This window comes from Xyrauchen texanus, chromosome 4 (genome assembly GCF_025860055.1).
Source record: "Xyrauchen texanus isolate HMW12.3.18 chromosome 4, RBS_HiC_50CHRs, whole genome shotgun sequence".
NCBI classification, from domain to species: domain Eukaryota; kingdom Metazoa; phylum Chordata; class Actinopteri; order Cypriniformes; family Catostomidae; genus Xyrauchen; species Xyrauchen texanus.
In genome coordinates, this window is record NC_068279.1 from 25049739 (window position 1) to 25076599 (window position 26861).

A 26861-nucleotide genomic window follows, 5' to 3' on the forward strand; every position below is an offset into this window, starting at 1 on the left:
CTCAGAAAAGCATGTGAGCAATCCCAAAGTCAATCCCATCACACACAAGAACACAAATAATTTTCCACAAAACTATTTATTGTGGGCTGATGTTCCCTCTTTTTAACTGTAAGTTCCTTTACATCAAACATCCCAGATTTGTGAAGAGATATCGCACACAAACATCAGAAAAAGCACAAGTAATACTTTAATTGGAGACTATTAACTCTAGATATGAGATTAGGAATGAAAAGAGGAAAGATGCAAGTTCACAAGTTATAATTCATACACAACTGCAGACATATTCTTACTAGCACATGAAGGTGTAATTGAGGAGAGATTGTGAAGGTTTGAGAGGAGAAAGTGAAGACAAGTGTTTAATAGTTTAATAGAGAGCTGAAATAGATTGAATGAGCAAAGTGTTTTTAGCCATTTAGATGTCTTGCAGGTGAACAATAATGCATTTTGCTGAAGCATGTGGTTTGCGTCTGTTGCCTGTTGCTGCTGTTATTATGGAATTAGAGAATTTTCCAGTTCTGAATTGTGACATATATTGTGAAGTTTAAGACGTTTGTTAACAAGTGTACTGTACTTCTAACATCAGTCACTGTCGCTATTGATTAAATGCAATAAACCTGGTCCGAGTTTATGTTTCTCCAACTGTGAATTATTTCTGTAATTTCCTTGCAATTGTAATGAGTTTCTCCTCAGTGAAAGAAAGTACAGATAAATGTGAAGTGTAATATATTATACATGCACATCTGGCCACTCACTCTGTCACCAAACTATTTATAATTACAGTACAGTGCAATTTTATAAAAGATTCCTAAGGAAAGGAAAGTTTTCTGATTCATCACATTCAATGTACCATAATCTGGATGGCTCTTAGCAACATTGACAAACTAAGAAAATAAAAATTGTAGATGGATAAGATTTGGACAAACAATGCTGAATATCTTTAAACTTCGAAAACTCAGTTGTGAGAAAGAAGAAAGCAATAGTTAATAATTCAAATTATTATTTTTGTTTTTTGAAATTTGACAACTTTCTAAATTTATAATGAATGAAGCAATAAATAAGGCATTGTAAGACACGGTAACTGTATTAATCAGTTAAAAGGATAAAACATATCATAATGTGAGCAAATAATAAGCAGTACAGATTGATGAGTTACGAGTTTTTCAAACATTAAATTTTTACCTATTTAAATTAAAAAGCTGGTGTAAAATTCACAGGATATCAAGCTAATGATGGGTAGTTTAAAAAAATTTATCTCCTACAATGAATGTCTATTACACTGGTGTCAGAAAACAAGTCAGTATATTGTTTGCTAGTCCTGGAGGAAGAGGTAAAATATGAATGTTGACTATATATCGTTTAGGTTTTAATGTATTATTTATGGAATTTAATGTTCCATAAATTCCATTTTCCATTTTACTTACTCAAAAGTAAATTTTATTTATTCACAAATGTGGCAAGCCTCGTATTCATATTTTATGCAAGTATTACACAACTCAGTGCTGCTGGAATATGATCTTTTATGTTGCCTTTGCATCATATATATGTCATTTGTTTTGTGTCTTGTATGTGGTTGAGGATCATACTCACCATTCATTGTCCTCATATTAAGTGCATCATGTTTATTGTACATTCAGTTTAACTTTTTAAGACATTAAAACAATTCTTCAGTCCTTTTTTTGCTAATTTGATACACGTATCAACTGTTTTTAAATGATTAGTACTAGGTTAAGTTTTATTGGAACTGCTCAGTACATTGTTTATTGACGGACAATGTGTGTGTTTGTGTGTCTTTTGTGTATGTGTGTGTGTGTGTGAGTGTGTTTTGTGTGGGTGTGTTTGAGGAGGTTTCATACACACCAAACTCTGCTCTGGGCATGGTCAAAAAAACCTTTGCATAATCCTTTTATTCCAAATGTTTTCACAATTTGAGGCCTCAAAATGGATTAGATAATTATATTGAGAAACATTTTAACTACTGGTTCCCCCATTTAGTATTTGGAATGTGATTCAAAACATTTGCTTTTGTAATTATGTGTAGTAAGCTTTTCAATTGTTTTGTTCTTCAATATACACCATCTGTATTGTTGATCATGAGTCATGACAATCACAGCTCAATCTTACATGCAGGGAAAGATTCATCTTGCATAACGACAGTGCTGCTGCTCGCCAAAACCATAATGTTTAAGTCTTGCTGCTTCTCGTGGGTTTCCTGATACCACTCCCTCATAACTTCTGTATCATGGGTTGGGATCAGTGTGACCTAGAGGGGACAGAAAATTAGTACAAATATCCTATCTAACTTTTTTGCTTGGACAAAGATTGCAATATTAAATATTGGTAAGGTACCTGCATATTATTTCCCCATTGGCTCTTTCCTTCTAACACAGCATCAAGGACTGCCTTACTGGGCTCTTGTGCTGTTGGATCATTGCCACTCACTACATAGTAGGAGGATCTAATCCGTTTAAAGAACTCAGCATCCACATTCTTGGCATTGCAGTGATTTGGGATGTAAACTAGATCCATATACATTGGAGGACAGTTAGGTACTGACATTCCGTTGCTAGACTTGGTGCCTCCTTAACAACAATGAAAAAACAAAACATTAATCATAAAAGATTTAAAAATTGAAGGGCTATTTGAAATAAAACCATGTTTTTACTGTCCCTTCAAAAAAATCTACATTTTAAGTTAAAATGTATATACTGTATATACAGTATGTATAAAGGAAAGTGCACGTTTTAGATGCTGTAATTGGGCACCATTTCTTTAAAATGTTTTACCTTTATGAGTTCATATCAATGGTACTGAGGTGTGACAAAAGGGAGGCAAAACAAGTTCTTACAGACATTCCTTTGATTGTCCAGGATTTATTTTACTTGAGTCCCATGAATTATGATTTTTTTTTCTATCAAGACAAGTGACATTTTTGATGGTAAAATTGAGAAATATTGAGAGATGAGAATTTATAATAAAAACACTTAATTCTTCATAATAAAATTCCAGGTATATTTATATTTGTACATATTTTCTATATTTTTTTTTATGAAGGAACAGTAAAAATATGATGCCATGTCAACTGCACATATATGTAATGTATAACTGTAGAATACCATAGAAACCATGTGTTTTGTGGAGCATTGTTTGCCAACATGATTTTTTAAAACTAGGGTTACCTGAAGTGTTGCTTTTCGCTCCCTTTGATGCAGAGGTATTGGTAGCATTTTTGGTATCTTTATTCTCTGTAGTCTTTTTTGGAGAGGATGTTTTTATCTCTTTCATGACAATTGCTTTTGTCAAGCTTTTTGTTGCAGATGACTTGGTCTTGCTGCTGATTTTGTTCTTTTTAGGTGTCCCTCCCTCCTCTTTTTGGGATGCCTCCTCAGCCTTGAGGACCTCTGGATCCACCATGCAGACATCAGGATGTGGAGGAGCAGGAGCAGTGTCTCTGAGCGTAACTGGAGATGGGTCTGCATGACGATAAGTGAGAGTCCTATCTGTTGGTAATGTTTCTGAGTCATCCTCAGAGTCAATATTTGCATCTGCAGTTATTGATGGACACTCCTCTGTGCCAGGAGGAACATCAGAGTCAGTTTGAGAGGGTGCTGATTCACTTACAGAGGTTGGTGGAGTTTCCTCACACTGCTTGCTCTGCTGTTTTTCTCCAGGTGGAGGTTGTCCTCCTCCAGACTTAGCAAGTGGCTTTTCTTCCTCAAGAGGATTTTCCTCATTCATGAAGTATTCAAGAGGGCTGGGGTTTATAAAGGAGGGAGAAAGCTCTGTCTTTGGATGTCTGTATTCACAGGAGGTCACCAAACACAAGTCCACATCTGCACGTGACTGAGAAAGGCTTTTATTTGAGGTATCTGGCATTCTAGATCTATCATCACATTTCTTGGTAGATTCGCCATATTGAGTGGTGTGGAAACATGAAGTGGAGCTGCTGGAAAAATTATCTTTAGCCTTTGTCTGATTGGAAGAGGGAGAACGTTGGGATGGAGATGATATTTCTGGACTGATGGGGGATTTCGAGTCTGTAAAGGGATTGGTTGCTAGGCTAATTTTAAGCTCATCTGTCTTCTGAGAAAGACAAGATAAAACAGTAGGAGATGAGGGTGACATAGCCTTTATTTTATCCAAATTCTGTTGGGTGTCCTCTGTTATAGGCATACTGCTCTCATGGTAAAGTGAGGTGGGACTTGTTTTACCTTTGTCTGTTCCTTCATACAAGGTACTTGGTCTGCCTAGAACAAGAGATGAGTCAGGAGATTGGGGAGAAAGGGACTGATTTTGGGGTGACAGTTTTGGAGTTATAGACTCTGAAAAAGGACCTGTAGTTAGGAACATTTCTTTTGGCTCCCCAATTTGGGAAGGTGTAGTAACTGATGGGGTGGACTGAGAGGCATCTGATGGGGAAGCAGAGGCAACCTGGGTGCTATCAGACTCTTTGAAAAGCATTGGCTTCTTCTCAGTTTCCCCAGGTCTGCCCTGTTCTCCCATGACATCAGCTCCATCTGAGGGGCTGTAATCAACTTCTGTTGGGCCATTTTCAGTGGCTTTACGCTGAATTCCTCCTATGGATGGATGATCTGGTGACTGCTTGCTGAAATCAAGTGCAAATGAGTGTTCTGGGGATTTGTGGCCACACTCAATTGACATGGACTGTTCAGGGGATTTTTTTTCAAGTTGAGGCATTCTCAAGTTGGCTGTTTTTGGTGAAACATCAGGGGGGATTGACATAGGCCTAGTACTGTACTCTTTAGATGGAGAGACTTCTGCTTCTTGCATTGTAGTTGGGGTCTGAACAACTGAGACAGAGAGAGAGTCATCTACCTCAGTGGAATGAGGGGAGCCCACCTCAGCATGTAGTGATGGGGAGACATCATCAGTTGTTGGTTCAGGTAAAGAGCTTGTTGCAAGAGATGCTGTTGAAGCAGAGGCAATGTGAGAAAATATATCCTCTGCAACAACCTCATCAACTGGAGTACCAGACTTATCTGATGTGGTTCCCTCAGATATTGGCATTTTGCTGTTCTCTTTAAATGTTGCAAAAGGATTTGTATCAGACAGACTGTCTACTTTAGCTGGTGGCAGTGAAGATGTAAGTGAAGAACTATCAGTTGCTGACATTTTACCATTATTGTCAGTCTGGCTTAAGTTCTTGTGGTCGAGTTCGAAATAAGATTCTCCTTCCTTGGTTAAAGAGTTCGCTTCATAACTTGGTGATTTCACCTTTCCCAATTGTGGCATGGGTACAGCTTCATCAATAGGACTAGACTCTCTAGGAGAGTATTCTTTGTCACTTGTGATGTCAACAATAATAGGACCCTGGGGCTTGGATGATTCCTCCATTGATAGATTGCCAGCTTTCTCCTCCACTGGGGATTGATAGTAAGGTGTATGACCTGAGGACTGAGGAGACAAAGGACCCTCTAATGTTTTCTCATCTGGACTGTATGAGGAGTCCATTCCTTTTGACATTCCTGAAAGTGTGGTGCCCAGCTCAATTGGTGAAGACACACCTGTATGAACATATGCAATGTTCATATTTTGGTCACCTGACGGTGATCTAACAAGAGGCAAAGTTGTAGTGGAATCAGTGAGCCTGTGTGAATCAAAAGGGAAATTATCTTTAGCCAAACATTCCTTGCCAGATTTGTCTTCCTCCAGTGAAGAAGGTGGTGAAATGGTAGAAGCTGAAGCATGATAATCATGCCCCTCTGTAGCATCACTCTTTGAATGATCTAACTCAGGAAGATCTTGGAGAGGTGAAAGTTTCTTCCGTTCATAATCTGTAGTGATTCCATATCTGACAAAATCTTGAGAGGGAGAATCAGTCTCATCATTCATAGTCTCGTCACTCATTATGTCTCTTGGAGTTGACATTTCATCCATAGGAGTTGGAACACTTGATATCTCAATTGTAGACTGAGTGAGTACTGATGTGGTATATTCTTCTGCAGGCTCATCTCGATTTTCATCATCAGAGGCAGACTCACTTTCTGAACCTGCTGGCAGGGTTTCATCATGAATAGAAGCAGTGGGTGACACAGGTTCACAGAGCTTTTGAGGTGTGGTTACTATCAAATTCTGCATCTCAGTTTCTTTGTCTTGCCCATAATGTGGTTCTCCTGCACTATCATCTAATCCACCTGTGTTTTCCTGCTCTTCTTGCTCTCCTTCAACTATTAACTTGGCTATTATTCGTTCCTGCTCATCCACTTCCTCTGTATCGCCCTTTTCTTCATAGTCTCCTGTCTCAGATGACTCTTCCAGCCCTGTTCCCTCATCTTCAAATTTTTCACTGGTGCCAGTGCTTTTTTGATTTGTTTCTAGATCCCCTGGAGTACATCCACATTCCTCCTCCTCCTCTCCAGCTTCTGTGGTTGCTATTCCTTCATCCAGGGACTCTGGTGCTTCTGGAGACTCTTTGCAAAGAGTTATGTCTTCACACTTGACCATTTGTCCTTGATCAGAATCTTCTATTATGGTCTGAGATAGGATTTCATCATCTTCAACAATCTCCTCTGCTTTCAGAGCCTCAAAGTCTTTGGTGAGGTCCTCTGGAGAAGACATCAATGATCTCTCTACTTCAAGAGCATCTGTGGCTTCAGTAGCAGGCCCTTCAACAGTAGCACCTGAAGCAGAAGGTGCTACCACTGATTCTCCAGCATCTTTTCTAATGGGCTTGGACTTAGCCTTGTCTTTGGATTTTGCAGGACTACCAGGTCCCTTTCCTCTTGTTGCAACCTTTGGCTTTGGTGCAGTTTTTTTCACCTCAGCTGCCCCAGGGGCATTTTTATTTAAGCTTCCAGATTTCCTCATATCTCTTTTAGGCTCTTTTTCATCTTTCTGCATTTCTTTCTTTTCTTCTTTCCTTTTTGCCTTCAAAAGGGAATCTTTCTTAATGTCTCGTCTTTTCATCTCCTTCTTTGCCTCCTCTTTCTTCACCTTCTCTTCTTTTTTGACCTTTTCTTCTTTCTTGGGCATTGGCTTGTCATCCTTTTTATCAGCCTCACTCTTTTCCACTATTTTCTTTGTCTCTTTTTTTATCGTTTTTTGTTTTATGTCAGATTTCTTTTTTTCAGGAGTGTCAATTTTGGGTGTTTGCTCACTTTTGCTTTTAATGTCCTTCTCTCCAGCTTTCACTTTTTTCACAAGTGTTTTTTCTTTCTTCTCTGTTTTTTGTGTCAGCTCTTGAGTTTCCACAGAACGAATGGAGTCAGCTTTACTAAGTGTTTTTACTTTTTCAGGGGTTTCTTCTTTTAACTCTTTCTGGAGGTTTTTGCTTGGGGATGGTTTTGATGTGGACTTTAGGCTCTCCTTGCTGTCTGTCTTATGCTTCAGCTTTGCTTGTTTGAGTGTTGGGGCTACATTTGACGAAAGCTCTTTCTGTGTGACAACAGCATGTTTGAGGAAGTCTAAGTGTTTAAGTTTCTCTAGACCTTCAAGAATATTATACTGAGTGGAATTACCTGGGAAAAGAACACGAATTATTTTCTCGCATGGGTTAGCAGGATGCCACACAATCAATGAAGAGATAGAAGACAAATATGAGATTGGAAGCTCTGATTCCTTTCCATTTGGTAACAAGATGGCAGATTTGTCTGTTTCACTGCCAGTCCACTCTTTCAGAAAGTACAGCAAATCCTTGCTATTCTTAGCTGGGTTGAGAACATACATTTCAAGCTTTCCAACACCCATTTTCTGGAAAAGTATAATGGGATCTACTGAATTCCCTATATTCCTGTGCAGAGGTTCAGATTTTAAAGACAACTTGTTTAGGTAGTGAAGAGTGAGAGATGCCTCCTCAGCATTTCTTCTGATCTTGTAGTTCGGTTCTGGGATCTCCAGGTTCTGGGGCATGTTGACAAACATAACACCAATATCAGGTGAGATCATATTCTTTGTCCAGTCACTGTTAGCTGTGGATCCCTGTGACTGCTCCTCTTCAAGTTCAGCCATTTTGCGCTGCAGCATGCTATTGATACCAGGAAGGTTGTCATCTCCAATGTGTGTTAATAGAATAGAATCCACTCGGTCCAAATGTCGCACCAACTTCCAAAAACAAGACTTTCTATCAGATCCACCATTAATAAGCATGTTGAAGCCATTAACTGCAAACAATGCTGAATCGCCTCGCCCACCAGGGAAAATATAGCAACATGGTTTAGATAATTTAAGGAACCCTCCTGAGGTTGGAGGTTCCAGCATGTCAAATGGAGATGGGATCTCAACAGATTCTGAGAGGTACTCTGTGAATTCAGAGAGACCCTCCATTTCTGGAAGGATGGTTGGGGAATTAAGTTTCATATTAATGAAGTCCTGCAAGTTGTGTTTGTCCAGATTGGAGTTTTTCCAGTCACCATGCTCAGGACAGAAAAGGGTTAAACTGGCTTTGTTGGCAGGATGTATGGTGCTTAGAAGCTCCCCAATCTGTGAGACAAATTAGTTGAAACATTTCACACATAAGACATCTTTCTTTGGAATACCATGTTCAACTGCACATTGCATGCTGAATCTTATTTTTTTTTGACTGTTGCTAAACAATTTCTGCTCAAAAGAGACACATTCTAGTAATCACTGATTGGTGTCAAACCAAGCAAACAGCAAACACTGACAACTACTCACCTCTTGATCTGTAAAAATGTTAATGAAATTGGAGAAAGAAAAGGAGCCTGACTGGAGAATCAGCTCGCCTGTATTTTCAAAGCACTGTCCCGCAAGGACAATCAGCTTATGGTGGGCTGTGTCTGAGATCATCAAACGTACCTGGATGTAGAAATAAAGTTTATAAAATATGACTGGCCAATGCCTGTATTGGTTGAAACAGAAACAAAACCTAACGTGTGAGGGCTATCCTTAAATATTTACATGCAATATCTACAAAACATATTGTTGCCAAAATTAAGTAATATTTTGGACTATAAAACACTAAAAAATGCAAAATCATGCCCTTTACTTTAGTTGCAAAAACCAGGCTAACAGAAGTAAACTTGTTTTAAGTGACTGAAATTTCCACTGGAACAAATTGCAATACTTTGGCTGTTGGTTTTCTTTCTCTTTACCTCTGTGCTAACAGCTTCATCTGAGGGGTTGATGAGCACGACAGTCTCCAGCACATTGCTTTTGTGATGCAGAATCTTTTGCCCTGCAAATACAATTACATGTTACTAATGCTCATTGTGATGCTATGGGTTGTGTTGTACATCGAACATTTTTTATATATTTATATAATTTTAAGTCAAAATTTCAGTTAAGTAGCTACAATGTTCAGGCTGTTTATTTTTATGTAACACCTGTCTCACATAATTGCCTAGACCCATAACAGATATCTGATTAACCATCCTTATTCCAGCAACTTCTCATCCTTTCACTTACAATCACCTCACATGTGGAATAAGAAAAAGCTTCTAGTATTCTGATTTGGTGTGAAGTTACCTCTCTGTTTATAACTGTCCAATGAACCTATGACAGTATTGTCCTGCTACGTATACAATTCAGCCTCTGATTCTCCTATATCTTATTTTCCCCATCTCCTTTCCAAAGCGACTAATGATAAATTTGAGTTAAAATCTCTCATCTGTGTGGGTAAATCATTCCAATTATTCATTTATCAAGCTAAAGCTTCATCAAATGGTGAGGCTGTTGAAGTGCAGTAAACGGCCATATGTGTCACTGTCAGTAGAGTCTGCCCTATAACTGCAGAGATCTATGAGCCAATTTACCATTCTGTAACATCAGATTCATCACTGGGTTACAGCAATTGTTGTTCATAGTCTCATAATACTCTGCCCCTCACCCCCACCCAAGTTGTTTGTAAAGGTACGGTGACATGGCGCTCCATGAATGCTGAAAGTTGCTGCATAAATAAGTCCCTAGCTGTCTAAAATTCTCTATACAAAAGAGACCATGATTGCCCTTTTTGCCCTTGACAATGCATAACCTCTCATATACATTTTCACAACGTGACCAAATTAAGTCTGACAAATGACTACACAACTCTATGTTGTGGATAAATGTAATGCATTGGTGCTCAAGATGGTTGTACAGACATGAGTGTAAGCACATCCAGGTGGCTCTCTCATTCAGCGTAGGTAATTTCAGTGATGTTTCTTGCTGAGTCTTCAATAATGGTTTGCATTTCTTCCATCTCTCACTTGATCTCACTGTTTTTTACAGTGTGCCCTGCCTTTCGTTCAATCATTTCACTATCTTTTTCTTCTTTCATTATTTTTCTTCATCATTAGCTTTTTCCACTGCTCTCATTCTTACTTTTTGTCTATGCAGGAACAAAAAAAATAACAAATCTTTTCTAAGAGGTACTATCAACCATATAACCTTATTCCATTTGCTCTGCCTTCCTACCTGCCCCTCTAAACAGGTCTGTTAAAACAGCTGAGATGGCAATAACTTTTCATGAATGCTGTTCCAGTGCTGCCCAACACACACCCAAACTCAAGCAGATAAGAGGCATCATTACAGGCTAGCCTCACACTGCGGGGACACTCATTTACATGACAAAAGTAGCTGTTGTCGGGAACTTCAAAGAGATGCGAGAAAAAAAACATAATTAGATTGAGTGGTGTGACCTAAAATTCTGACAATTTCCCCATGATCGATAGTTTTTCTCTAACTTTGAAAAATTGAACTACTGCCACTGCCACTATTGTCCATATTGGTGGGTAAAATTAAGCTTTTACAACAAATCCCTCACCATATCCTACATCAGAATGTGTTCTTTCGACACCTGTGAATTTATTCTGTTTTCCTTTAATATTTTTATTTACAATAACATTTTGTTTGTAATAAAAAAATTATAAAATGGGTTATGGCATTGTCTGTGTAATTGCCTTCGTTCATTAATGTTAATTATATGTTAAAAGAGTTATTTTTCTGTAATTCCCTAGATATAGATATCACAGATGGGTGTCTAGAGAAATCTCACTTGCCTTAGGCTGTCATATAAACAGCCATAGGCTCTCATATAAATGGCAAAAAAGTTAGGGGAGTGAGTGGGCTACATTTTTGGGGGTTATTTTCTGATGACCACACCAATTTTGTTAATTGGCCAGACTCTCAGACGACAACGATGGCGTGCATTACATGTTCATTCTGACACCTTAATTCCTCCAAATCCCACAAATCCATGTTTTCATAAAAGTAAAAATCTCTTTTCATGCAAAACTTACACTGATTCTTGAGATGAGGGACAAAGCATGTTTTACTAAATTAATTGGAAATATTTGTAGACAAAGGTCTCAGCTAACGAACCATGAAAGGGAACAGGTTTTTCTGAATATTTACATTTATTCACTTCATAACTTACATCTTACTGTAATTTGCATCACCTCCATCAGACACACTAACAGTATGCTATTTTAATATGATTCATCCAACAAGAGTGTAAAGTCTTTAATTATCTAATAATAGTGTTCAGTAAAGGAGTTACAATTCTATACATATTTTCTTTCTGTTTTCACACCATTCTAAAATTCTGATGGATTTGACAAAATTGAATATTTTTCCACCTTAAACATGTTGTACACAAGCTATTTAGTGTTTTTCCCACAGTTAATGCTGCCTCTATAACCTAAACCAGTTGGCAAGAATAATCCAAAGGATTTAGAGTATGTTACTGACCTTGAGTAATCTAACGAAATACATTACAAATTACATTTTACAGCATGTATTCTGAAATCTGTAGTGGAATACATTTCAAAAGTAACCCTCCCAACCCTGAACACAGTTAATGTCAAAAATGTGCTTATTTGATTACTGATCACGAAACTGTGGTGAATCTTAAATATTTCTTACATTATGTTTTAAATCGTATTTTTAATACTAAATTTATTTGAAATGGATATATTTGTAGACAAAGGTCTCCGCAAACGAACCATGTAAGGGAACAGGTTTTTATGAAAATTGTTTTTCTGAAAATTGACATTTATTCACTTTATAACTTACATCTTATTGTAATTTGTGTCAAATCCATCAGACACACTAAAAAGCGTGCTATTTTAATATGATCCATCCAACAACAGTGTAAAGTCTTTAACTAATAATAGTGTTCAGTAAAGGAGTTAACATTCTATACTTTTTTCTGGGTTTTTTTTTCTACACTATTCTAAAGATTCTGACGGAGTTGAGTATTTTTCCATCTTAAACATGTGTTGTACACAAGCCATTTAGTAAGCCACAGTTAACGCTGCCTCTATAGCCTAAACTACAATGCCAAAATTATTCCACAACTCTTAACAGAAATATTCATAATGGGAAGATGGTTTTGACTAGGGCTGCAACTAACCATTATTTTGATTATTGATTAATCTAATGATTATTAGAACGATTATTCGACTATTCAGTGATTATTGCAACAATTAACCATAAGCTTTCAGCTTGTGCCCGACTTAAAAGGTTGTATTAAATTACTGACAATAAAGAGGACAAAATCATCTTTTAAAGATACCTCTAAATGACATTCACTGAAATAAAGGGGGGAAAAAAACCTTTTTTTAAGTTTGAGTAAAGAAATTCACTGCAAATATCTTATTGTTATCAAGTGTTTTTGTCTGGTTTTTCATTCAAAATTGTCTAAAAATCCTTAAAACACGATATATTTACTTGAAAAACAACATAAGATATTTAGACTTGCTGGATGTATTTTAAAATATAATTTTTTCTCTTGGTTATACTTCTGCAAGTGCAGTAAAGACACTTTATATGAAATATACTTATATTCTAGATCTATTCTCTAAAAGCAAGTCTAAATATCTTATATGCTGCTTCTCAGGTGAATGCATCTTTTTTAAAAGTATTTTTAGATATTTTAAAATATTTGTTTTTTTAATATTATATTCAACATTCTCAGATAACAATTTTTCTTCTGCAGTATAGCTGTTAAAGAAAATGTACATTGTTTTAAAGGAGTTATAGATATTTATATTCTAAAACAAGCTAAAACAAAAACAAATCAAAATTTTATTTTGTTGCAGTGCATAATTTAAATCCATCTTTAACTCCCAAAAAAACAAACTTTCTCTTATTAATAAAGCTGCGTATTGCCAATTTTCTTCACGATAAGTAAGTGGCACATATATTATGATTCAATAAGTCACGAGCCATCACGTTATAATCTAGCTGCATTAAGTGTGCATGCTTGAGGGATGAGTGTCCCTGCAACAGAGTGTGCATCAGCCGTGTGCAGTTTCAGTCTCATCCCTATATATCGGGACATTCGCGCAACTCATAGAAGAGGTGATGAACGAACAGAGAAAAGCCAGTTTCTGAGTTAGTAGTTACTTATATGATCTGCTTCCATATTATTTGAACTTTAATAACGATATAATTAAATATAACTGCATTAAAGATTTAATGCCGGGGTGTTTCATTTAAAGACGCTCAACGCTGTTTTGCTGCAGCTAAACTTTTTCCACAATGAGAGTGCTTCTGTATATACTTATTTTTTATTTTAATCCTTTAATCATTTAACCCTCATACTTTGCAATATACATCACCTGAAGCTGTTTGGAAAGTTTAGAGTGCATCTGGACTGTGAGCTGTAAACTTCTTCCTCTCCTCAGTCAGGCGCGAACTGCAGTGCTGCTCTCGTGTGTCATCATTACAGTTTAATGTGATCTCATGTTACATTAAATGAGATCAAATTATTATTCGACAACGAAAAGTTTTGTCAAATTTGTTTTATTGTCGACATTGTCGATAACGTCGACTAATCATTTCAGTCCTAGTGTTGACATGTTGAAGCTGTGACCAAAGAGACTCACATTTTGTTTTATTAAAATAAAAAAAATTATAAAACTTACCAGACCACGTGTCCTACTGTTGCACCCAACATGAGCAGGACGTGTGAAAGGGGTACTCAGAGTTAAAGTAGACCATGACATTGTCTGATTTATTCAGGATTATAAAATATCTGACACAAAGTGGGGACTTAACTTTGATAGGGAGTTTTTTATGGTTTACTGGTTTATGGTTTTATTTTACTTTATGTATTGTTAGACATCTTACAGATCCCTGCATTTCATTTGAAATTCATGAATTTGTTGCATTTTGAAACACTTTGTTTGACATGTTGATGAGGACAGGTTAAGTTACATGTGCTTCCAAGTATAGAGAATGCATTAAAGCATTCTAATGAACTGATTTAAAAATACAAGTAATACACATATTTCCTTTAGATTTAACTTTTTCAGTATTTTTATTATTAAGATTTTTTTGTAAAAATTTTTTTTTAAAGAGGACTTTTGTATGTAGGACTAGCTTTGTCCCTTATCTCAAGAATCAGTGCTTAATCTTATATATCATGCTTATTTTTATTTAATTTTTATCTCCTTTTCTCCCCGATTTGGAATGCCCAATTCACACTACTTTGTAGGTACTCATGGTGGTGCGGTTACTCACCTCAATCTGGGTGGAGGACGACAAGTCTCAGTTACTTACGCTTCTCAGAGAGTCAATTCACGCATCTTATCACGTGGCTCATTGTGCATGACACAGCGGAGACTCCCAGCATGTGGACGCTCATGCTACTCTCCGCAATCAACGCACAATTTACCACGCACCCCATTGAGAGCAAGAACCACTAATCACAACCACAAGGAGGTTACCCCATGTGGCTCTACCCTCCCTAGCAACCGGGCCAATTTGGTTGCATAGAAGACCTGGCTGGAGTCACTCAGCATGCCCTGGATTTAAAATCACAACTCCAGGGGTGGTAGTCAGCGTAAATACTTGCTGAGCTACCCAGGTAATGCAATAAGCATTATATATCATGCTTATTAAAAAATAAATAAAAAAAACTATATAAATTCTAACTCCTTTATTGGTATAAAAAAAAGGGCTTTACTCTGTTTTAATGTACAAACCTAATTCTGAAAAACTTGACACCACATAGAAAAGACTAATAAAAAGTTTATTATTTTAGATTCACCCTGCACTGTTTGGAAAACACCACAACAACACATTCTTTGATGTTTTACCTTGTGAGTTTAATTACAAATTTGTATCTACACTCATATCAAATCAGATGATTGCGACACGCTCCAAACAAGTTGGGGCTGTTGAGTGTTTACCATTGTGTACATCACCATGAAGATCTTAAAATTGAAACGTCTGGTTTAATTTTATTACAATACTGTTGCGTATACTATGGGAAGCACAAAGTGTTTGTCAGTTCTCATTTGAACTCTTTCCCCAAATGCAAGTAGCAATTTTTTGTTGTGTGGTTCAAGTTTGCAAAATGGCTAACAGCACCTTTAAATGACCATATAACTTTATAGCTATTTCACAAACCTACAGTCCTCAGGGATAGTTCACCGAAAATGAAAATTGTGTCCTCATTTACTCACCCTCTTGTTGTTTCTAACTTGTGAATTTCTTGTGTGAAACACCAAAAGGAAATGTTAGGAAGATTGCTCACAGACATCAATCGTTTTCACTGCATCGTTTTCCATACTATGAAGTGAATGGTAATTGAGGCTGTCATTCTGCCTAAAATCAAATTTTTTTGTACCACATAAGCTAGAAAATAATATGGGTTTGGAACAACATAACATAACTACCCATTTAAGCTGAATCAGAGACACATGATTGTCATCTAAAAGCTGGTGTACTTCCATGCCATTTGATTCTTTGGGCTAATGTGTCAACTGCAATTGTTTAACTCACACACTAGCTTTGCTGTGCTATACTCTTGTCCTCATCTCTACTCACACAGTCGCTGATACTAACACAGACTGAACACCCTTTGGGCAGACAGCCTCATCTAATGACACTCACCACAACACACAAACAAACAAGCATCCACAGAAAGGCAATGTCATAAATGTGAACATGACTTTCTCCCTAGCATTGTCTCGCTTTCCAACACTGTCTTGTCCTTTTAATGTGGTAACAAAATGTGATTTTGAAAAGGGCACAGAAAAGGCCCTTGCAAACACAATGAAATACTTGAAAGAAATAACAATGCCTCTTAACAATCACAGTCCCTCTTAAAACATTTAGACAAAAACACAACATTGAAAAACTTAGAAACGATTGCAGCAGAATCCCTTGGCCTTGACAAAAAGGCACTTTCCACGGCTTCATTCCAAACCATCATTAAGTGCATATTCACGTGAATTCTACTTTATAATATGATATCATATTGAATCACAACGTTCATTGAAATATCAAATTAAAAATTCTCAAGTTACTGTAATTAACTACTTATTCCCAAGAATCTTACTTTTTTATGTAGTTTAAAAATGTTATACTTTACTTGAGTACATATTAAGTGCTGTAACTGTACTTTTACTGCACTATATTCCCCCTGCTACTTCTCTGTCCTGATTTTATTTTTATCCATCAACATGATTGTCTATGGAGAGTCTCGTGACTCCCGTCAAATCAAATCACACGCAGCTGCAGATCTGGTGCCAACTGTTATGGATGTGGAGAATGCCTCAAGCATAATTTACAGCTGAACATAACTGGCCGCACCTAGAAGGGCTTTTCGCAGTGAAAAAGGCCAATTGCTTGACTGTGTCATGTGAGTTTAACTTGCTCAAGCCATATATCATCATTAATCCTGCCTCTAATTTGAAGAAACATATCAAGGTAAATTTCATATTTATGCTTACTAGCTTCTGTGTGACTATAACGTAGCCTGTAATTTAACTATCTATAACTTCTAGGTTACGGATGTAACCTCCATTCCCTGATGGAGGGAACGAGACATTGTGTCGAAGAAGCGACACTAGGGGTCTCTCTTGAGAGCCTTTTGCAACTCTGATCTATGAGAAAAGGCCAATGAGAAGAATTAGCATGTCCCGCCCTCGGACTTACGGGTATAAAGGGAGGGAAATGCATCTGTTACATTCTGGATTTTTCTGAGGAGCCGACAATGAGGTTCGGCCACAACAGTGGCTCGGTTCAGTGATGTGGCCGGGAGGACACAACGTCTCGTTCCCTCCATCAGGGAATGGAGGTTACATCCGTAACCTAGACGTTCCCCATCTGTCACTCACTTCAACGTTGTGTTGAAGAAGCGACACAAGGGGTCCAATTTAAATCACGTCATGCGCTGAGCCGTGTACGTGTACTGCTGACACAGGAGCGGGCAGGTATTTTACGTGCCAAAGCGACCAACTGTGCCAGGCTGCACGTACCCTTCCCCAATGCCCCATAAAATCATCAAAGCCTTCTGGTTCTTTACCCCCGACAGGGGGGAATAAGGCATTATGCATTACAATTACAATTTCTGGGCTTAAAAATACAAGAACTAAATCAATGTGGAACATTGTATCTCAAAAGGAGGATTATGTGGCCCCCATGTGCTACTTAAATAAATAATTCACACAAAAATGTAAATTCTCTTGTCCTTTACTCACCCTTATGCCATCTGTCTATGACTTTCTTTCTTCAGAACAAAAATCAAGATTTGTAGAAGAATATTTCAGCTCTGTAGGTCCATTCAATGTAAGTGAAGGGGTGGCAAAAATGTGATACTCCAAAAAGCACATAAATGTAGCATAAAAGTAATACATACAACTCAATTAAATTACTTCAGAATTTCTATGACAAGTGTGGGTGAGAAGAAGATCAATATTTAAGTCAATTTTAGCTAGAAATTCTTCTCTCTTCCCAGTAGGTTGTGATATCCATGAAGAATGTGAATCACCAAAAACACAAGAAGAAAGTGAAAGTTAAAGTCGAGATTAACTGAGCAGGTAGGATAATTAATAGTAAAAAAGGAATTAAATATTTATCTGTTTCTCACCACATCTATCATATAGCTTCAGAAGACATCGATTAAACCACTGCAGGCACATGGATTAGATTACATTTATGCTGATTTATGTGATTTTAGCACCAATTACTTTCATTGTTTGGAACAAAAGAGATGAGATATTCTTCTAAAAATCATAATTTGTGTTCTGCAGAAGATAGAAAGTCATACACATCTGGGATGGCATGAGGGTGAGTAAATGATGAGAGAATTTTCATTTTTGGGTGAATTATTCCTTTTTAAGCATGACGTAGCACCTGTACCAAACAACTTTTACCATGGCTGCTCTAGATTCTCTATTGTGCAGGACATGACGTGCCAAGTGATTCTGCTTATTTAGCATTTTTTTTTGCATTCCTTGCATTGTTTGAACATGTTTTATGCACAACAATTACGCTCTGTCGGCATTCAGGGAAATTTAGACCCTACACATAAACTGATTTGAATGTAATTGTTTCATACATTACGATTTAAAATGGTGATCAGTGTATTGAAAATACATTTTTAATCTTTTCATTTCTGTTATCATGTCTCTCTTTTATTTTTTGGAATCAGATTCATGTAGTGTTTATCATAGATAAGTGATGTATTTTCAAATTTGGCATACAGTGTTCATTATAATGGGGCATAGGTTTTGTAACTCGGTACGCAATACTCACTACTCATGAGTACTTTTATATGAGCTACTATTTTACTCTTATTTGAGTAGTTTTTAGGACAGCTAATTATACTCTCCTAACACTACATTTTTGGGGAAGTAACAGTACTTCTACTTGAGTATGATTTTTCAGTAGTCTTTCCACCCCTGACTAAATCATAACATAAGGTTAATATTAATCATATAACATAGTTTCAGATGATCAGGCACCATGTAAATACACCGTGAACAGTGTAATCATAGTTAAGTGCTTACTGATTACATCACAAAACCTGATGCATTACTATTGATTACGTATTGCACTCTCTGATGCTGTGCAGTTCTGCTGAACTAAATTTAAACCTCCAGGCACATTTTAAGGCTCAATCTCCACTCCAATCAATGCAACAGTCAAATTTTCAAGCACTATATGATCATCCCAAAAGGCCCTGCGTTAACTGAGATGCGAAGAGATGCATCCAAGTGTTTCAATCCTGCACCTTCCTTTTATCTTCTGAGCCTAACATCCAAAATATCTATTCTCTCATAACTTTCCTCAAGCACTCTTTCAGTGCTTCCCCAACTTATTTTACTGTAATCTCTTTTTACAGTTTCAAACCTTCATTCATCTTCCTTTACGGTGGGGTTCTACATGTTTTAAATATATTTCAGTGGTATCTTGTATAAAGGATCTAAAGTTGTTTTAGTTGACTACTCAAATCATTTGTTTCTTTTTTTTCTTCATGTGGCTTTAGATCTCTTTGATGGCTTATAGTGATAATAAGCATGTTATTGTGTTTATTGGTCAATGTGTGTGTCTATGCTCCCCATGTTCTCCACAAGCCTCGGATATTTAATTATTTATATGTCACCATCCACCACACAGAGTAGTCATCACACTCCTCACTTGCCCTCATTTATCTGTCTAAGCCTAAATAGCCTGTATAGGAAGCCAACAGCATTCATTTTCTTAAAAGGCTCTTTGAAAATAACTCACCAAGCAATAAATCTGATTACGCAAATGAATCAACACGTAAATGCGTTTATCCTAAAGGGGGTATTAGTAGCCAATGATATATCCATATTTTTTCCTCCGAGACATTATAATAAGTGAATTAGAATTCCAAACTGAATTCTGATGATCTCAGCAAAGTAAAGAGTTTTGCTGCCCATGCAACAGCAGAGGTCACAATGTCTACATTGCTTCCTATACTAACAGACATAATCAAAGAGACAGAAATAATGAATGGTCATTATTGTATTATTTGTGTGTGTGTGTGTGTGTGTGTGTTTCTGTTTTCCTTGGCTAAAACAGATTACATTTCAGTGATAGAAGGTCAGTGGTGTTGGCTCATCATTTGCTGAGCTTACATGAGCAGACTCACTGTCTCTACTCAGGAAGAGATATTTCCATTATGACAGACAAAACCCTTGTGATTAATTTTTCAGCTAATTATCTTGTGTTTAGCTTTGCATCCCTTACAGCTAATTCAGCTAGATAGAGAATAAGAGGAAAAGAGAGACAGAGAGGGAGGAGGGGACACAAGGGACAGGGTTTGATCAGACAGAGCTCCAGGCAGCCAGTCTAAACTCACCTCTTTTATCCCCATCAAAAGAATTCACAAAGAACACACAACAAAATCACAATGTAACAGAAAAACATGGTTTAATCCTAAATCAGATATATCGAAATGAAATAAACTGACACATTTTAATAAACTTGGTATGCTTTACTAAATTCAACAATTCAGGAATTTTGTGACAAAAATATAAATATAAAAATGCACGTGTAGCTTAAAAATGACTGAGAAATACTGTAAGGTGCCCTGAAAATGCTAACAAAGTGTACATTAATGATTCTTTATAAATAATCTGTAATTATCACCACCAAAGTACTGCCTTTAAATTAGAATGGGTCTTGGGAAAGTACATTTAAAAGTAACAGTGATGTGGTAGATTATGTTCTTTACATTTACACATTGTGGTCATAATGACAACTTTACTATGCAATAAAGTTTCAATGTCATAAGTTAATCACTTATACTGTATTCTTTTACTTAACTGTTGTAGCAAGACATTCTGCAACCAAATATATTGCTGTTGTTGGAAATGGTCAGAAGATTTACCGAGCAAAGCATAATGGAAGAAATATAACAGGCTGGAAAGCACATTCGTTTGATACTGAAATTATGTAACTAGAGCACTTCCTCCATCCATCCATCCATCCATCCAAAAGTGATAATCCCATTGGCAAGCATGTTCCCGTCCACATTTTGATTCAGCAAATCAGTTTGGGTGAACGCAGACAATGCGATTAATATTAATGAGCCCAACAGCCTGCCAGGCAGCACGACAGACATTGAGCTGTTGAAAATTTGCAATCTACCTGAGACAAGACCTGAGCAAAAAGAGAAGTAATCTTTGACCATTGTAAGTTAATGTTGTTCAACAGATGAAACAATGAATGTTACATTTTGGTAACTTTTAGCAAGTTTTCTATCTCTGATGTCTTTATTGCTAATCTTTTTCACAGAACCACTGAATGACAAATAATGTCTCATGCACAACCACCAGCCAAAACATATCTGAAGGGGACAGATATTCAGGACTTCTTTCATCAGGGTTATGTGTGTGACAACAATAATCATCCTTTATGTCATACTATGCATCTAATTTATAAACAGTGCTATTGTTCTTTGACTTTTCCATGTTTTGTTTGGCAATTATACTGAATATAAATGAATGGTAATGTTTGTAGCATATACATTTTAGAAAGAAAAAAAAATTATCAATGACAAAGTCAACAGTGTAGACGGAAAGGTGACACAAGCTTCTGAAATTGTTTAGGTAAGATCATATTTGACATTGACATTAATGCAGTGTTTTAAGCCTAAGAAACAGTATTCACCTGATTCAGCCCCGCTCCTTTACCACGCTCCACTCTTCTGAATTTTGTAATCTAACTTCCTTTTTGTATTGTAGTTACTGAGAAGAGTTGATCAAAATGGATTACGTGAGGCAGCACAGAAAGTATTTTTCCCCAATAGTTGATGATGTGAGTCTACAGCACACCTTTACTACGTGAAAATGCTAATGAGGTGTTTTCCTGTCACTCTAAATATTTGTTTTTTCTGACACCCGCTGAGGTAAATTGGACCTGGTAGATCACATTCAGACTGCTATGACACGCTACACTTTTTCATAATACAAGCGTTAAATTGTTATACGTGTATTTCTCCTTAATTTTCAGGTTTCAACTTGTTAATGTGTGTTAAAATGTGTGGTTGATATGAAATTTCAAACAGCGGCAGCTCATATTATTACACATGCAAGTTCAACATTAATGAAAATTACAATTGTACATTTTAAAATTAATTTGCCTCCCTACATTTTTTAGAGGCTTAAATGTTATTAAGAAGCTGGGGCGGCTGTGGCTCAGGTGGTAGAGCAGTTTGGCTGCCAATAGCAGGGTTGGTGGTTTGATTCCTGGCCCACACGACTCCACATGCTGAAGTGTCCTTGGGCAAGACTCTGAACCCCAAGTTGCTCCCAATGGCAGGCTAACGCCTTGCATGGCAGCTCTGCCGCCATTGGTGTATGAGTGTTTGTGTGAATGGGTGATTGGGACACAGTGTAAAGCCCTTTGGGAACCTCTAAGGTTAAAAAAGCACTATATAAGTGCAGACCATTTACCATTAAAATTGTTGTAAACTGAATATTTAATAAAACATACACTTTCACTTGTATATAGTTGTTCCCCTCCCTTCGTCCCAGTTTAACGCACAAAAAATGACATGATATGATGGTCAGAGGTGTCATACAGAGATATTTGTATGACTTTGTGTTGTCTCTTGGAGTTTAATGAGCACATCAGTATGCCCACAGCTTGAAGGTAGGATCTTGTGTATTTCTGAATGAAGTACTCTTGTTTTAAAATCTTCCCACTCTGCTTTCTGTTATTATGACATCCCCTGGCATGAACACTTTAAAATACTCATCATAGCTTTTGACAACTCAATAACCTGTAAATTCCACTTATTCCTGCTTGATTGACTGATGTTTCTTAAAAGTTCAGTTTTTAAAAAAAATCCAAAATAAATCAAAACTGTGTTATATTTTAGCATCTTCAAAGTAGTCACACTTTGCCTAGATTTTGCAGAAATGTACTCTTGACATTTTCTCAACCAACTCCTTGAGGTATCACCCTGGGATGCCTTTTAAACAGTATTGAAGGAGTTCCCATGCTGGGCACTTAGTGGCTGCTTTTCTTAATTATTCAGTCCAAGTCATCCATTTCAAAAGCTTTTTTTTTTAAATAAAATTTTATTTTGTAATTAAATAAATTAATATGGTGGCACAATTATATTTTTGTCTACAAAACTAATTTTAAACATTTCAGCATATGCCTTCAGATCAAAAGATTTTTAAGATCATGAGAAACATTTCAGGCAAGTGACCCCAAACTTTTGAATGGTAGTGTGTGTGTGTGTGTGTGTGTGTGTGTGTGTGTGTGTGTGTGTGTGTGTGTGTGTGTGTGTGTGTGTGTGTGTGTGTGTGTATGTATATATATATATATACACACCTTGGGGGCCTTATTGTATTAAAGTTGAAATTTATTATTTCCATGCCACAAGTGTTACCAAATTAATTTAGCAAAAATATGTTTTGTTTTCAACAGGTGCCCCGAACTCCCCCAGCATCTGCAATTGGACAATAAAAAGACTGCCCTGCCCACTTACTGCATGGGATTAATTGAGCCAGTGTTGCCATGTTGGGTTGGTCAGGATGCTCAAACCAACAGGGCAATGATTTGATAGAGTCTCAGTATTTACACTTTTCAAGGGAAATCGACCTATTTTAGAATTGGCTCACTTATAGTTAGATGTCTCTGCATATTAAGCTATATGAAAATGTTTTATTCAACATTGTAAAATTACACACTTCAGCTTTAATATTTAATATTAGGTCATCATTTAGAGCTGGCTAAGGAAGAAGAAGTGAACAGATCATGTTCAGCCTACCTCTCACATCAGCTGAAAACCTGGCAGAGTGTCGAGAAACAAAAAGCTTCAGCTCCTGGTCCAAGTTACAATCAATAAGATTTGTGTCCCATGAACGAATTCCTGCAAGTCAGAAGAAAAAGTGTAAAAATACACAATGTGTACCACTCTTTATCCATCATGAAGTTACTAAAACCTCTTGAAATCAGTTTACTTATGGATTGACAAGACAGGCTACCGCATGTAACAAATACATTTCAGGTCAGTCTAAAGAAGAGAAAAAACAAACAAACAGACAAACAAAAGAAATTCAAAGAGTGAGTGTTTTTAGTTGTTTTTCTTTAAATTCCACATCTTTTCTCCCTTTCTGATCCATCATGCAGTAAATGTATGTTATTATTAAGGAGAGGTATTCAAATGATCCCAGTTGGGTTTGTTTGAAGCACAATATCACTTACATTTGTTTTTCTATAGCTGAGTTCTTTTGGTTCACATGCAAAAGCTAATCAATGTATGGAAACATCTATGAAATGTTCTGAGACAGGACATGTACTAATACTCTTAGCCAAATCACGATCAATGGTGAGCCAGAATAGAGATTATATGTTGAAGAGAAGAGGGGATTACTGAAGACAAATCATCATTCAGAAGGAAGTGCTGTCTGCCCTTGAAAGGTGTGAGCTTAAGGAAGTTAATTGTTCATTGTTTATGACAAACACTTTTATGACGGCCTATAGCCTACTTGCGACCCAGGATCACAGAAGAATATTACTACCTCTATAGTTCTGCTGTCCCAAAAAAAATAAATAAATAAAAACACACACACAATTACAATGAATAGGCTATGCATTCAAGGCAAGTACTGCAATATACAGTACAGCTATTACGATAGAAAATGAATGGTCTCACTTATTAAGAATTTATGGTCTCACTTCAGAAGTAGGCTACTGCATATTTCCTCCTCCATCTCTGCTTTGGTTACTTGGTTGTTTATAATTGCAAATACCAAATATATTTTATTAAGTTCTGCATGTATATTATAGACATTTGTCAAAATTAAGAACTGATTAAAAGATATATACAAAAAAATTTAATAGATATTCTCCTTCAAAGTTCTCCTTTGTTTGACACAACGGTAATCCTAAATCTTCAAAGGCTCAAAAATGGTACGAATGTCTATAGATGACAATTGTATTATCGTATTACATTTTTTTTAACGTAATTTTGGCATGGCCATTTTTTATCAATTATGTGGGCCGCTTCTGGTATGAGCTCCTTCCAGTTATTTTAGCTGTACTAAAATACCATATTATGCTGCTTTATATACGTACTTAGCGTGCAGAGACTAACTTTTATACTTCAGCTGTATTTGCCCCAAAACTGCATCTTGTTTTATCTTGGCAATATGATAAACACACTATTCTCTCAACGAACATTCTCTCTTTCTTTACCGGTGTTCAGTCACACGTGGTTGATCTTACAATCAGCATGACTTCTGAAACATCAGTGTTCCATTTCTGAAATGGTTGTGTTCCATTTGGGACAGAGCTACATTTTGAAATTTCAGACACTACATGGCTGATATCATTGTGTAAACTGCAAGTGCGTACTGTCTAGTGTTATTTGTGACACAGCTATATAATTTCGGAACACTGAAAAGCTTAAAAGGGGTCTCTTATGACAGTAATAATTAATTTCCTAACATAATGTCATCATATTCATAAGAACTTAATAGATGACGCTTTACGCATGGTCCATGGCAGTAACTGGAAATCAAAACGCCCTTCTGGCAGAAAAAAACACCAAACAGACCTTCTTACTTTCCGTAGGAACTGCAGTGCGGACCGCGCCACGCCTACATGCCGGTGTCTGACAAGACAGGACAGGACAGGAGTGAGTTGAATGCAAGAGGGTGGAAATCAATTAGATGCGCCGCAACAATGTCCCTAGGTCTGTCAGGTGGACAAAAGATTTGCCTTTAGCCATATGACGGTAATCTGTGCATACGGCGATTTAATATGATTCTTTTTTTAATTAGGCCTACTGGGTGCATTTCGAATCCATTTAAAGAATTCATTAGTCACTGTTGCATTGAGCGCAGTACAATCCCTCCCGTGCATAGCATGATTTATTTTAGGGTAGCTCCCACTCGAGAGGCATATTATTAGAAAAACACAAGCCTAGGAAACAAAGAACTGGCGCGCCACATTAAATCCACGATCCACGCTCCTTATGATGACTCTCCATCCCTTACGAAAAGCAATACGCTTTATTGATTGACACTATAAATATACATGCTGAATCATGCTAGCCCACGAAGACCCGTTAGAACTCTGTAATTGAACTACGTGGTAGGATTATAGCCAACAACAACACATCTGTATGCAGCTGAGCGCGCCCAATGAAAACAGGCATAACCCAGAATGGTGCTGATGATGCTGTCTTTGGGAAACGGGTATCAAAGGGTGGCGTGATGCGATCGCTTTGATAAGCCATGCAATAGACTCGCCATTTGCAAACAGGGAGGGGCTGCGCTACAGTTTCCATCTAAATATCCACACAACAAAGGCATCCAATAACATGATGCATGGAAAGTTTCTTGCAGTCAGCAGAAATATTTTTCAAGAATTACCTATTCAATAAAATATCACCTATTATTTCTGCACACCCAAATTGGCTTCAATGGTAGAGAACTGAACTTGAAAAGGTAACTGCAGAGCCTGTGCGCCTCAACATCATTTCAAAAAGATGTAAAATAAATTATACTAAGGTAGTGCACATTTTTAATTCAATAAAATGACTTTCCCAATAAGCAGTCTTTTAAACCACAGATATGACAGCTGAGCTACCTTTCTCAATGTCCGCAATGGCACACTTCAGGTGATCGTCAGTCACCAGCTCCCCAATGACAACCAGCAGGTGATATTTGCCCTCGTCGAAGTGATGTGTCGAGGCCGTGGGTGAGGCCGTGTTCCTGATGCAACTGACACCACCAAAGGGTGCTGGAGCATCTACAGGATCAACTAGCGTCGCCATTCTCTCAGACACTCACATACACACACTAGACGCACTCGCACCCTCTGTCCGGCAACCTGAAGTGAGCTCGTAGCTACAGTATCTGTAGCCGAGCAGCGGGGCGCAGAAGGAGTGGCACAGGCTTTTATATCCCCAGACTGTGTGTCATGAGGAGCCGCTGCCGCCTCTCCTCTCATCCAGCTGATGTCATCCAGCAAATCATAAAACAGCGCGAGACCAATCGGAACCTTGAAACGGCAGCGTTACATAATTAAGGGATGTCCAGATTTACCATTGACACTGCGCCATTAAAATGTGTATTAAACAACCATATCCATAGAAGTTTAATCACGAAAGATTGTGATAGTTAAAAACTGCTAATAAACAGTTGACTTTATCGCTTAAATTAACCTATCTCTAT

General features: G+C 37.2%; 1 protein-coding gene across 1 annotated transcript; it reads right to left on the reverse strand.

Moving 5' to 3' along the window:
- Positions 1-68: 68 nt before the first annotated feature.
- LOC127640409 (microtubule-associated protein 1B-like) lies at positions 69-26473 on the reverse strand. Its single transcript, XM_052122947.1, has 7 exons — positions 26275-26473; positions 23447-23548; positions 9069-9151; positions 8632-8772; positions 3177-8436; positions 2347-2579; positions 69-2260 (listed from the first exon to the last, which is right to left on the reverse strand). The coding sequence occupies exons 1-7, from the start codon at positions 26459-26461 to the stop codon at positions 2105-2107; spliced, it is 6162 nt and encodes a 2053-aa protein (XP_051978907.1). The 5' UTR covers positions 26462-26473; the 3' UTR covers positions 69-2104.
- Between the last annotated feature and the right edge of the window lie 388 nt (positions 26474-26861).